Genomic DNA, 12339 nt, shown 5'->3' on the forward strand with positions numbered 1-12339 from the left:
ACACCACTAAGATCTCAGCTAAGGAACTTTAATTTGATTCAAATGTCTAAGAAGGTTAGTTCTGGCAAAGATCTGGAAGTCATCCAATAGCACAGGAACACTTATGAGTCACATACTGAACACTTGGACAAATATGGCCTGGTATCTCTGTAAAAACGAACTCCTGTTGCCTTGAGATTAATAGGGCTGGCTACTAAACCACTGCCAATACAAGTATTCAGAAAAACTACCAATGCTCTGGTTTTAAGCTTTTTGTAAAGAACAACATTACCATTGTAAAAACCGTACAAATAATGCATCTCATTTTTAAATCAACAATTCAGCATTATTTACTTTTAGCTGTGAAACTGACATAAGAATAACAAGACTGTTTTCTGAAGTTGTTCTCTTAAAAAAAAAAACCCTACTGAGGCTTGATTTTTCTACGTTGTTACTGTATCATGGCCATTTCTTTTAAAGTAAGTTTTATAAGGTTCTTATGCACATATGGATCTCTGAATTTGGAAGATTCAACTTCTTGAAAAGATTACAGAAGTAGAAACTGACGGGCTCAGCTGAGCTAAGTAAGCTTTGAGGGTCTTCAATTGCTATTTTGCTACATTTAGATGAGATGGAGGATGCTGCCTTGGCTATCTTAGAATGCATAGTACAGTAGTTTCCACATAGTATAACATACAATTCATTCTCATCTACACACAGAAATGTAATATGTGAAATGTTTTCCTTTTTTAAATTTTATTTTATATTCATTAGCATTTAATATTGTCTATCATCTTTTATAAGCCAACTTTCAAGTCATACCATAAATCATGCACTACCCTTTGGCCCCTGTCTTCCTGCATGTCTCTGACCACACACACTCCCCACTGGGCAATCTCTGGACACTTTGCAAGGAAATAAGAGTGGAACCACGAAAGCAAGCCTGCTGGATCCTTTCTAACTCCAACAAACCTCTGTCTTTGTTAAACCTAAATGAAGAAGATAGGTGTCAGCATACATCTATGGGAGTCCGGCTTCCTTACAGGGACAAATATTTAAGCCTAGTATGAATAATTCTATTGGAAAATAAACATGGCAGCTTCCTAGGAATGGATACCTGAGGGAATATAATCTGCTGTGTTGAGACACAGGAATTCTGAGTCGTTTTTCTCTTCCTGGAAGTGGCTGGGCCTTTTAAGGCCCTGAGCCGACACTTTGGGTAGGAGGCCAAAGAGTCACAGCAAACTGAAGATCCTTGCTGCTCTTCATGGTGGGTATGATTTTGGTCACCTTTCTAAGAAAGTTGGGGGCTTGGGTGAAGACATCTGAGGAGCTGGTGGGCTCGCTGGAGGGCTCTGTCCAAATGCTTTGGGAGAAGCCTCTGTCCCTTCTCAGGATTTTTTCCTCTAAAACTAAAGCACAGAGAAATGAATTGTCACAGGGTTCCTGAAATCCAAGTCCCAAGACTGAATGATAGCCATGAATTTGGATGCAGATTTCATCCAGGTTGAGAGAGGAAACAAGATATTCCTTAGAAAGAGAAGTAAGGGTAGAGAACTAACAGAATCTGGTCTCAATGGGATATCCAATTTGCACTGCGTGGAAGCCACAGTTGATGCAAGGAGAGAGACATATCAAGAGGCTTAGGCCATAGTCTGGGATGAGTCTAGAAGCCAATGATTCAACTCCACAGCAACGTGAATTTAAGAACTGACCAAAGGTCTGCATGAGAAGCACTTGCAAGGCCAGCCTCTGGCACCCTAAGTTGGGTAAAGTCATGGACTGTGTGTGTGCGAGATAAGAGGGCAGGGAAACAAGAAGGCAAGCAGCGCTCTCCCAGCAAAGAATGCTCACACAGGCAAGATGCCATGAATGAACGATGTAGGAGGAACACTGTCCCCAGCTCAGTTGGCATTAGGGAGTAGCCAGCACCCATGTGTAGAACCACGTGTTCACAGGCAGACAGTGCTATATGTTCTTCAGATCTAATTACCTGCAGGGAAGCCTGTCTACAAAGATAAGAAAGAGAGAAGAAAACTCATAATCATCATCACATGGTTCAAAAAATGTCAATGAATATAAGAATGTTTTCAGCCTCAGTATGTATACCTCATTTAACAACAAATAATGAAAAATACAGAGACATGTTATAAATGTAATAGATGTGAGAACACTTTCAGCAATGCTGCAGTTTTCTTCAACATCAGTAAATTCGTACCGGAATAAAACAAAATACAATGAATATGGGAAAGCCCTACGTTCCTTCCTCCTTAAACAATCCAATATTTACATCAGCGTGTAAAAAAAAAAAAAAATCTACGTAAGTGTTAAAGCCCTTGGTTATACCTAAGCTTTTCCTAAGTATCAATGAGCTCATATTCAAGAATAACCTTGAGGAGTGAAAAAAGAGGAGACGTCTCCCAAGTTTATCATCTGTAATCACAAGAGGTAAAAATCTTATTTTCTTTCTCACTGAGGCTTTATGGAAGGGGATTAAGAAATAAAAATTTTCTCCCTACATTTAGTTTCCTAAGAAACATTTCAACTTCCATGTGTGGCTCATGTAGTTACCTAAGGTTCAAAGGGGCTTAAATTTCCCAAACAGAGCCTGTCATAGTTGGTTTCCTTCTAGAGAAATTATAAAGAAGGTACTGCTATACAGAAAAAAGAATGTATGCTTTTCCTAAACTAAGAAGTACAACACATTTGACTTAATAAAGAATTTCACAAAGAGCTTCTAACGGCACTGCTTACCATCATTCACACAGTTGCAAAATCCACACTGATATCTTCTTCCTCCTTCGATGAACTGCATAAATGGGCACATGTAGGCCTTGCACCTGTTGCATCTGACTGGTCCACTCTCACCGTGATTTACCAAGTAAAGGGGACTCTATGGAGAAACAAGAAAAATTAAATGAACAGGTGAGTGTAGGATTTCTAGGTATTACAATTTGGAAAGTCTTTTAATGGCAGGTTTTTTTTCTTTTTCTTTCTTTTTTTTTTTTTTTTTGAGACAGAGTCTTGCTCTGTCACCCAAGCTGGAGTGGGTGCAACCTCCGCCTCCAGGGTTCAAGCGAGTAGCCTCAGTCTCCCGAGTGGCTGTGATTACAGATGCCCGTCACCACGCCTGACTAATTTTTGTAGTTTTAGTAGAGACGAGGTTTCACCATGTTGGCCAGGCTGGTCTCAAACTCCTGACCACAGGTGATCCACCCACCCTGGCCTCCCAAAGTGCTGGGATTACAGGCGTGAACCACTGCACCCGGCCTAGTGGCAATTTTTAAGGAACTCAACTCTTAGCTTTTGCCCCAAGACAGTAACAATGTCTTTATTGATAACACATGAATTCAAAGCCATAAGATGTTGTCCAGAATATTCAAACAAAAGTTAATTTCAGTTTATCTCATTTATAAGGATATATCAATATATGTATATTTATGTCTATGTGTGTATGCATATTTGCCAATATGTGTGTGGAGACAGAACATACAGGGATGGTAATAATACCTAATTATTCTTACATTAAAAACAATCTACACAACTTGCGTCACACATTTTGCTAAGTTTCTTCATAGATTATAAATAAAGAGAGTTAGGTCTGATTTTAGACATTCTAGTTTGCACAGCAGTATGCTGCCTACATAGTTCCCCCAGAGCACATCAACTATTTCTTCAAAAATGCAACTATTTGAAGAAATACGCAATAATGTTCATTTATTTAGGCAAAGAGGCTGATTCTACCTTTTCTGTTACTTTATCAGAAAGAAAGGTTTCACAGAATACTCACAGTGTGGCTGGCCAGGCTTTGCCAGAACTGAAAAAATAAATCATTCAATTGCTTCTTCCTCATAAACATACACAGAAAGCATGATACGTCTTTTACAGTTTAAAAGTAAAAAAGTTCAGCATTAAGTCTGCTTTCCCAACACTTATGGCTTTCAGGAGAAAACCACAGAGATCCTTGTTTTTGTAAATGTGCTTAAAGATAACATTTAAAGAAAAACTTGAGAACTGCAGGCTTTGGCATGTCAATTTAATTTTTCTTTACTGAAAAAGATATAAATAAAGCAGACTGCTTTTGAATGGAGGCCTGAAGAGCAGGAGGTCAGTGGGGTGGCGGTATCAGGCTGTTTTCTGCTCTAGTCTTAGAAAACCGAGATCCCCCATTGTCCCTGCCCAGATGTTCAACATGAAAGCTGAGGTTTCAGAAATCAGTTGGGAGGTCTCAGAGCAGAAAAAAACAGGTTTAACACAATACTCAAAAGAATCAGGGGAAGGATTTAAATTTTTTCTTTAATCATTCCCCTCTATTTCTGCATTGCCCTCTTCCTCACTTCTTGCCTCAAGAAAGCCAGAAGACAGATTGGATTTTCTTGTTTATGGTCGCTTCTGATCCACAGCACGGGCCTGACTCTGGTGCCCCACTGGTAGGGGTTGTGACAAGGATTAGGTGAGTAATACATGTGCAGTTCACAGCATTGTGCCTGGCAAAAAGTAATTGGAAAATTTTTATCCGGAACAGTCTTTCCTCTCTCAAAACCACTCAGCTCAGGACAGAGTCATCTTTGACAGGAGGATAAGTATGAGATGGGCTTCAGGTCCTGAAGGCTACCTGGTCAGTTACTGTAAACCATTATTGTAAAAATGATCTAGAAGACAGAGAATAAACTTTCAGGAGATTCTGATACACTCTAATGGTTAAAAGTTGAGAGGCAGAATGCATTTTTAAAACACTCTAGGAATTTTATTTAAATACATAGTCACACATACAGATTCAAATAGCTGATGTACACACCACTCTTTCAGACAAACGTTTTGTTAGAAAGGCATATAGTGACAAATGTTTGTTCTCTTCAGCTGGTAATAGGAAGAAATTATTTGAGGAGGCAACAGAGAAGCAAAAACATGCAGGTACAAAAAAAGATTCTTGGAACAATAAATGCAGAGCTAGAAGAATAACAAGCGGGAGAATAAGAACCTGCTGTTCAGGTAGCTTCCACTGGATTAAAAGTGCAATTACCAATCATGACTCCAGTTACTGCTCTGTTCCACAACTCCAACCTCTGAGATGAGGAGATGCTTTCAGAAGTTAAAATTGGGAGAAATTCTGCAGTTTCCATTCACTCAGCCAAGTTTACTTTTCTCATCCTTTTATTTTCAAAAAGTTCAAAGGCTGTAACAAATCCCCTGATTTTAGAAACCAAATATGATCTAATTATTTGCTAGACAAGCCAAAAGTAATGGAAGGAAACTTGACCTTATTATCACTGATATGATTTGCTCAAAGCCAGGCCCAGCCCAAAGTTACTGTGAAATTGTCGGCAACGAACACCTATGCATTCCAGGCCTGGCAGATTCAAACTTGCAGGACTGAAAATGAATGTCTAACAAGAAACTGGAGTCAAGTCATGACTGTGTCTAGGCTATTAAATACACTTACAGTTTTTTCAATTTTCACTTTTTTAGAAACCAGATGATGGATAGGTAAGTAAGGTCTTCAGACAACTGAGGTGACAGTAAAGAATGTTAAAAGCTTTTTAACTGTTTACATTTTATTTTCAGGCAACAGGGCAAGGGCTTCTAAATTACACTGGCTTGTTTCATCTCTCTCAGGCCATGTTGAAAACCATCAGAGATTTCCTTTTGCACTCTCCAGATGTCGGCTTATCTGCACCACAGTAGTGTGCATGAGCTCATAAATAGCTAACCTTACTTTTCTTTTGAGTTCGATCTTGGCGTGTATGGCTTTTTAAAAAAATCAAATTACTTTTCAAAAAATTGCCTAAAGTTATCTTTTTTCCTTACCAAGGGAATTATATTTACCTCAGAAATATTTTCCGATTTTAAAAATTTTGTTTACAAATGTACTTTAATATTTAGCTCTTAGTATATTGTTGTCTGCCCTTTCTTTTCTGTTTTTCTCTTAAGTGGAAAAGGATAGAAAGACTGGCTATAAAAACCTCACCTCGCTATTGTTTGGTTCCGGCCCTGTGTGGCATGCGTTTACACAACATGAAAGTGATAGGGAGGCTGAGGAAAAATGTGAATCTTTTCCTCGTATTTTTGGATTAACAGGGGTGTGCCAAATACTATGCTGATACTAATTTTACTAAAAGTGCTTTAGTTGAATAACATGCATCTCTTGTGTATGCATATAATACTGGTTGATTTTGGACCACAAGTGAGAATATCATTCTAAGAAATGAGGCTAAGTACTAAAATGATATCCAACAATTAAGAAACAAAACAAAACAACTTTTGATTATTTTTTCATATAAAAGAAGTAGACATCAACATGTATCTGCCAATACCTTCTTAATACCTCTAGTAAAATTTTAAGTCTTCTTATTTGAATACATTATCACTTTTCCAAGTATTCCTGCCATTCTCTTGGGTAACTTTAACATTTGTACCACAGGTACCTTTGAGGGACTTACAGTGTAGCAGAGTACAAAGACAGTAAACAAAAAAGTACACACAAATGCAATGAAAAAAAACAGGGTATGAGGAGAAACAATACTTGGGAGAACATTATAAACAAGAGCTCTTTTTAAGGCTCTTTTCAGCTTAGAAAGGCGATGCTAAACTGTTCACAGATTGTATTTCCAAAACAAACACAGATGCTCAAAGAAAATAAAGTACAGTGTAGAAAGACCCATCATGAAAAATCTGTATCAAGTTTGTAGGCTGTGTGTATTTTTGTTTTGGCATCTATATTATTAAGAAAAATCGGAATACCCAAGCCTCGCTACAGTATTTCTGTTTTAGGAAAATAATGAATTGCAGTGAGGAACTAAAGAAAGCAGCTAAATACCAAAGTGTTTTTATCCCATAGATCCAATAGGTGGCACTGTACAACTAAAAATTAAAGCTGTACACACCTTATCAGTAGGCAAGAAAACCACCAAGATAATCATGCTACATTTATCACATGTAACTCTAATAACTTTTAACTGAACTTGCTTTTCTTGAAGAAACTTTTGATAATGGTTTAAAAATATTCTGGGCCAAACAAAATGCAAATAAACATGGAATACAAGACTATTTTATGCATACATTGTATAGAAACTATAGAATGTGCCAAATTTACTAATAGCCAAGAAAAACTTATTTTTAAAGTTCCTAATCCTCTGCCGACTTTCCTTGAGTATGTGTAGGGAAACAGAGGTGCGGCTGGGATAGGGAGCCACAGAGTGGAGCAGGCAACCTAATGCCGGCCTGGGAAGCAGAGAGAACAAGGACACGAATGCCCTGCTGCCCGCGTCCATGCCCACTCCCCACATTAGCCATCATGGTGCAAAATAACAAAGCAACAGTGACATCTGGTGCGTCCTGGCACTCGGCAGTACACTGCGATGAAGAAAAATGATTTTCTAAAGCAAACACCAGCTTCCTGTTAGAACATCCTATCACAGACATGGCGCTGGTAAAGGGCAGAGACAGAGTAGCCAAAGCCCAGATTTCAGGAATACTCTGAATGAGTAATGTCATATCTGCCCACACCCAGGACACTGCTGGGTGAAACTGGGCCCATCTCTCCTTTCTTCTCTCATTTGCCCACCACCCACTCTCCTTATCTTTCAGCACCAGAGTTCATGTAAGTTCTAATATACACACACAAACTCTTCAACTACCTACCTTCCCCTCTAACACTTATTCACTAATTTTTTTAAAAAAATTATTTTACATTTTCAATGTAGAGTTCTTCCTCCCCTTCTTTTTTTTTCTCTCTTTATTTCCTTCATTAGAAGTCTTCAGGAAAGTAATCAGCGTCCTGGGACTCTACAGTTGTCCCCACAGCACCAATATTCTACTTTACAAAGTGCCTGAAGGAAATACCTTGGCTAAGCAGTTACTGCTCATGGGAAAGAAATTTTTACCTATGATGAGACCTACATAAGATGAGAAGATTTAAAATAAGACCTGTCAAAATGTTACACAGTTTTCCAGCCTGATTAAGGATCATATTCAGCATCAACTTGTATTTCCCAGGAAATCACTGTAAATGTATCTCTCTAGCAGCAGTGATTTCCTATCGGCAGTGTAACTTTGGCAAGCGGCTACTTCTCAGAATTGGAGTGCTGCTTCTGTTTTGGAGCTGTCTCAAGAGGAGGTCAGTTGGTAATTTGGATTAATTGGGGGATATAAGTAGAAGCATGGAAATGGTATGTGAAAAGATAATCCAGAACCTGTGATGAACAACTACCCTTTAAAAATGTTAAACATTCAGACTATTAGGCATGCTGGAAGATGAGCAGAGTCAGTCAGATTCCCAAAGGATTATGCCCAAAGGCCAAAAGGAAAAGAGTTTGTATCAACTGCATTTATTAAAGACATTTCCATGTGAAAGAGATATGAGAAGCAGCTTATATGTGCTTTCTACTTTTAGCTTTACCATATATGACATTCACTAGGCCTGCATGGACAAAAAAGGTACAGTTCAATAGGCTATTTACTGTACAAGGGCTTCTGAGAGAGCAGTACTATTCTAGTTAGACTTTTTAAAATAAGTGTGAAATGAAAGAATATTTTCTGAATTAAAAAATAAAATCCTATCGTGTGTCTTCTAAAAACAAACAGAGCTTGAGGATAAGACACTTAATACATTGTATTAGTTCTAAGAATATATTTATATCTTTAAAAATAATGTTTATTTTAAAAATTTAATGCTTTTAGTTGGCTCTTCCTAACCTAAAACTTTGCTTTTTTGCACTTTCAGAAGATTATAGTTTTATTAGCTTGTTAGTGACACTTGGGAGACTGTTTTCCCTTTTTCCTTTCAACAATACTATTAGAGAGTCTATTTGTCCTAACTGTGTCTACAGCTTGTATTAGATTTGGATACCTCTTTAATTTGGAAGTTAGTTTTTTATTTTTGGGTTTCTTTTCATTGAAAAATACTGAAAATTTTTACTGAATCAGACTTTTCATAATAAATGTAAGAGCATAACTATTATCTTTACAGTCTTATGGTCATTTGTAGTTTAAAATGCTCTCATTTATAAAATCTCAATTTGATATTGAGGAGCTAACAACCCAGCGAGTGGGGAATTCCCATCCACATTGTTCAGAGGAATGCAAGGTCAGTGAGTGATAGGAAGTGACTTGTGCAACAAACTGCAGAGCTATAGCTTGAATTCTGATTTATTCCAACTATTTATGTCCTCTATGCTATATGTGCAAGAAACAGCTTGCAGACTGGATGTGCAGAAAAGCATACGGTTTCAGAGAAAGTACCATTCTCGCTGGTCTGTGACGTGAATGAAGCCCTTAAACCATGCTTCCTGGTAAGCATTCTAATTGTCTCTGGTCATTCCTCTCTCTCATTCTCTATAGGAGCTGCCATATACCTTTGCATCCTTATTAAGCTCCTCCCCATAAGCTCCTTCTCCACCTCCCTTGACAGTTAAATTTACATTCTTCTTCACAAAGAAAATAGAAAACCTCAGGTAAGAACTTTCTTGCCTTTCCCCACTAATTTACCAGCATCTCTCCAACATTTTCCTTTCTCTCCTCCTGTTACAATGGAAGCGGTATCCCCTCTCTTCTGACTTCTCAGAGACTTTGTCTAAACCTGTACCATGTCTAAATCTGGCCCCTCAAGATCCTTTCATCCACAAGGGAGAATTATATTTTGTTGTCTAATTCCAGGCCACTTGCAGGTGACACATTTAATTGCTATATGGTCTCATATAACCTTGTGCCTGAAAGCACTCATAACACTATTTTACTTTTCAAAACCACTACTGCATTCTCAAATCCATGACTCACAGGTCCAGCCTGTTTACTGTTGTATCTCCTGTAGCACAATACCTGAGTCAGTCAATGGTTTCTGAATGAACAAACACAATATCTCAGGTACCCACAAATACACACTCAGGATAACTTGTGATAAGTATTAAAGCAAAAGGTAAAAACAAAACAAAACAAAACAAAAAACAAAAAAAACAGAAGAAACCTTCAGAGGGGTCAGGAAAACCTTCATTCAAGGAAGATATGGACACTTATGAGGAGCTATTTGTTCACTGAAAGAGAGAAGGTAAGAATTTCAACCAGTGAGAACAGCTTAACACAGGAAGAAAAACCCAGGGTTTGTTGGTGACCAGCAGGCAGGTAGCCTCCAACAGCTGGGCTGAAGGGAGATAAAGAGAAAGGCTGGAGTGATTTTGAGGAGAGCCTTCAAAGCCAGGTAGGGTAGCAGTACACTGACCCAGCAGGTTTCAGACAGACGCACACACACCCCTACCTAAAATCGGTTGTTACTACATGGTAGGAATTCTGATAGATGTTAGTAAGATATTTCACCATTCATTAAAATGATACCCTTGGAAAAATAGTACATTTGGTATAAATTTTGAAACCTGCTTATAAATTAGCAAATTCTATCACATGTTTTAACATTATCATGAGGCCGGGAGCAGTGGCTCAAGCCTGTAATCCTAGCACTTTGGGAGGCCGAGACGGGCGGATCACGAGGTCAGGAGATCGAGACCATCCTGGCTAACACGGTGAAACCCCGTTTCTACTAAAAAATACAAAAAACTAGCTGGGCGAGGTGGCGGGCGCCTGTAGTCCCAGCTACTCGGAGGCTGAGGCAGGAGAATGGCGTAAACCCGGGAGGCAGAGCTTGCAGTGAGCTGAGATCCGGCCACTGCACTCCAGCCCGGGAGACAGAGCGAGACTCCGTCTCAAAAAAAAAAAAAAAAAAAAAAATTATCATGAAGGGTTATAAGAATTTTTGTTTGTTTCATCATCTCATATTTCACTCAATTTATTAAATTCTTGGGTTTATTTTTTAAATAAACTCAAAATATGTTTGAATACTGTGAACAATTTTTAAATTAAGTTTCTAACTAAAAAACTTCACCCCTTAACAGCAGCATGTTAGTTTCACCTTCACCACTGATCCCAAGGGCCTACATTACAGAGTAAATTCTCAATAAATATTTGAATGGATGACAAGGAAGAGAGATAGGAAAGGAGTGAGGGAAGGGAAAACTGAAGGAAGGGAAGCGGAGGGGAGGGGAGTGGAGGGGAGGGGAAGGGGTGGGAGACAGAGAAGTTTCCTTTGGAATTGAGGATACCTGCCAGCTCTTTTATCACAGAAGATCTGGGTGCTTTCATCCCAAAATATGCACTGATAACTATACTTGGAGATTCATCTCTTGGAATGGCCAAAAATGCTTTAAAGCAAGCACAGCTGTGACCTTTCTACCCAGGCCTCTAACGCCAGGAGGGCTTTTTGGTGGGAAGGTCACGTTAAACTGTACACTGAAGTCTATGAAAGGGCAGCTCCTGGTGAGAGGGCATCCTTAGTTTCAGAAGGAAAAATAAATACCAATGCAATTAAGAGAGCACCCTAATCGGGTTTCCTGTCCTAGTTCATAACTAAACTATCAATGGTAGGTAATGATTCTTAAACAAAAAATGGTCTGTTTGGATCCGGTTATGCTGACACAGTGTTGCAAGTTATGGGCATATTTGCAAAGATCAGCATTATTTCTCTTGCTAGAACAGATGTTTAAAACTTCCGAGTAAGATACTGTCTCTCCAGAATTTTACACTTGAGCAACATTTTGCCACATTTCTTACAATCTTTGACCTATTATAATTTATCTTTTATCTCTATGGGAAAATTATATGTTGTCTAGTTACAGACCACTAGCAGAAAACATACTTCATTGTTGCAACAATGCACAATGTTCTACAGAAGATTAATATATCTTAAACTAGAAACCCTTCTATATCTAGTGTTTTTTCTTCTATGACAGAACAATTGGCAGCTTTCTGCTCCTCAAAGGAAAGTTGTGAAATACTCTAAAGATAAAAGTGTTCAAAATAATAAGCCCAGAGGCAAACTATCTTTGTCTCTCTGGCAGAATTATAAATTAGTCAAAGTATTCCCTCCATTAGTCTTACTTCTCTATAAGGCCATAAAAAGAGATTTCCCTCTATGTGAGGGTCTGAATTTATTTATTCATTTATTTTTTACTATACTTTAAGATCTAGGGTACACGTGCACAACGTGCAGGTTTGTTACATAGGTACACATGTGCCATGCTGGTTTGCTGCACCCATTAACTCGTTATTTACACTAGGTATTTCTGCTAATGCTATCCCTCCCCCAGCCATCCACCCCCAACAGGCCCCCATGTGTGATGTTCCCCAATCTGTGTCCAAGTGTTCTCATTGTTCAGTTCCCACCTATGAGTGAGAACATGCAGTGTTTGGTCTTCTGTCCTTGTGATAGTCTGCTCAGAAGGATGGTTTCCAGCTATATCCATGTCCCTGCAAAGGACATAAACTCATCCTTTTTTATGGCTGCATAGTATTCCATGGTGTATATGTGTCACATTT

At 38.6% G+C, this 12339-nt stretch overlaps 1 protein-coding gene across 3 annotated transcripts in view; it reads right to left on the minus strand.

The window, feature by feature from the left end:
• The window catches only part of SEC24D (SEC24 homolog D, COPII coat complex component), a 111722-nt gene that overhangs the window by 43469 nt on the left and 55914 nt on the right, over window positions 1-12339 (minus strand). For all 3 annotated transcript variants that reach the window (XM_023220037.1, XM_023220039.2, XM_023220038.3), the window contains exon 9: window positions 2734-2872. In XM_023220037.1, coding sequence (XP_023075805.1) covers window positions 2734-2872 — 139 coding nt within the window. The remainder of the gene's footprint in view (window positions 1-2733; window positions 2873-12339) is intronic.

The sequence above is a fragment of the Piliocolobus tephrosceles genome, chromosome 3, assembly GCF_002776525.5.
Source record: "Piliocolobus tephrosceles isolate RC106 chromosome 3, ASM277652v3, whole genome shotgun sequence".
NCBI classification, from domain to species: Eukaryota; Metazoa; Chordata; class Mammalia; order Primates; family Cercopithecidae; genus Piliocolobus; species Piliocolobus tephrosceles.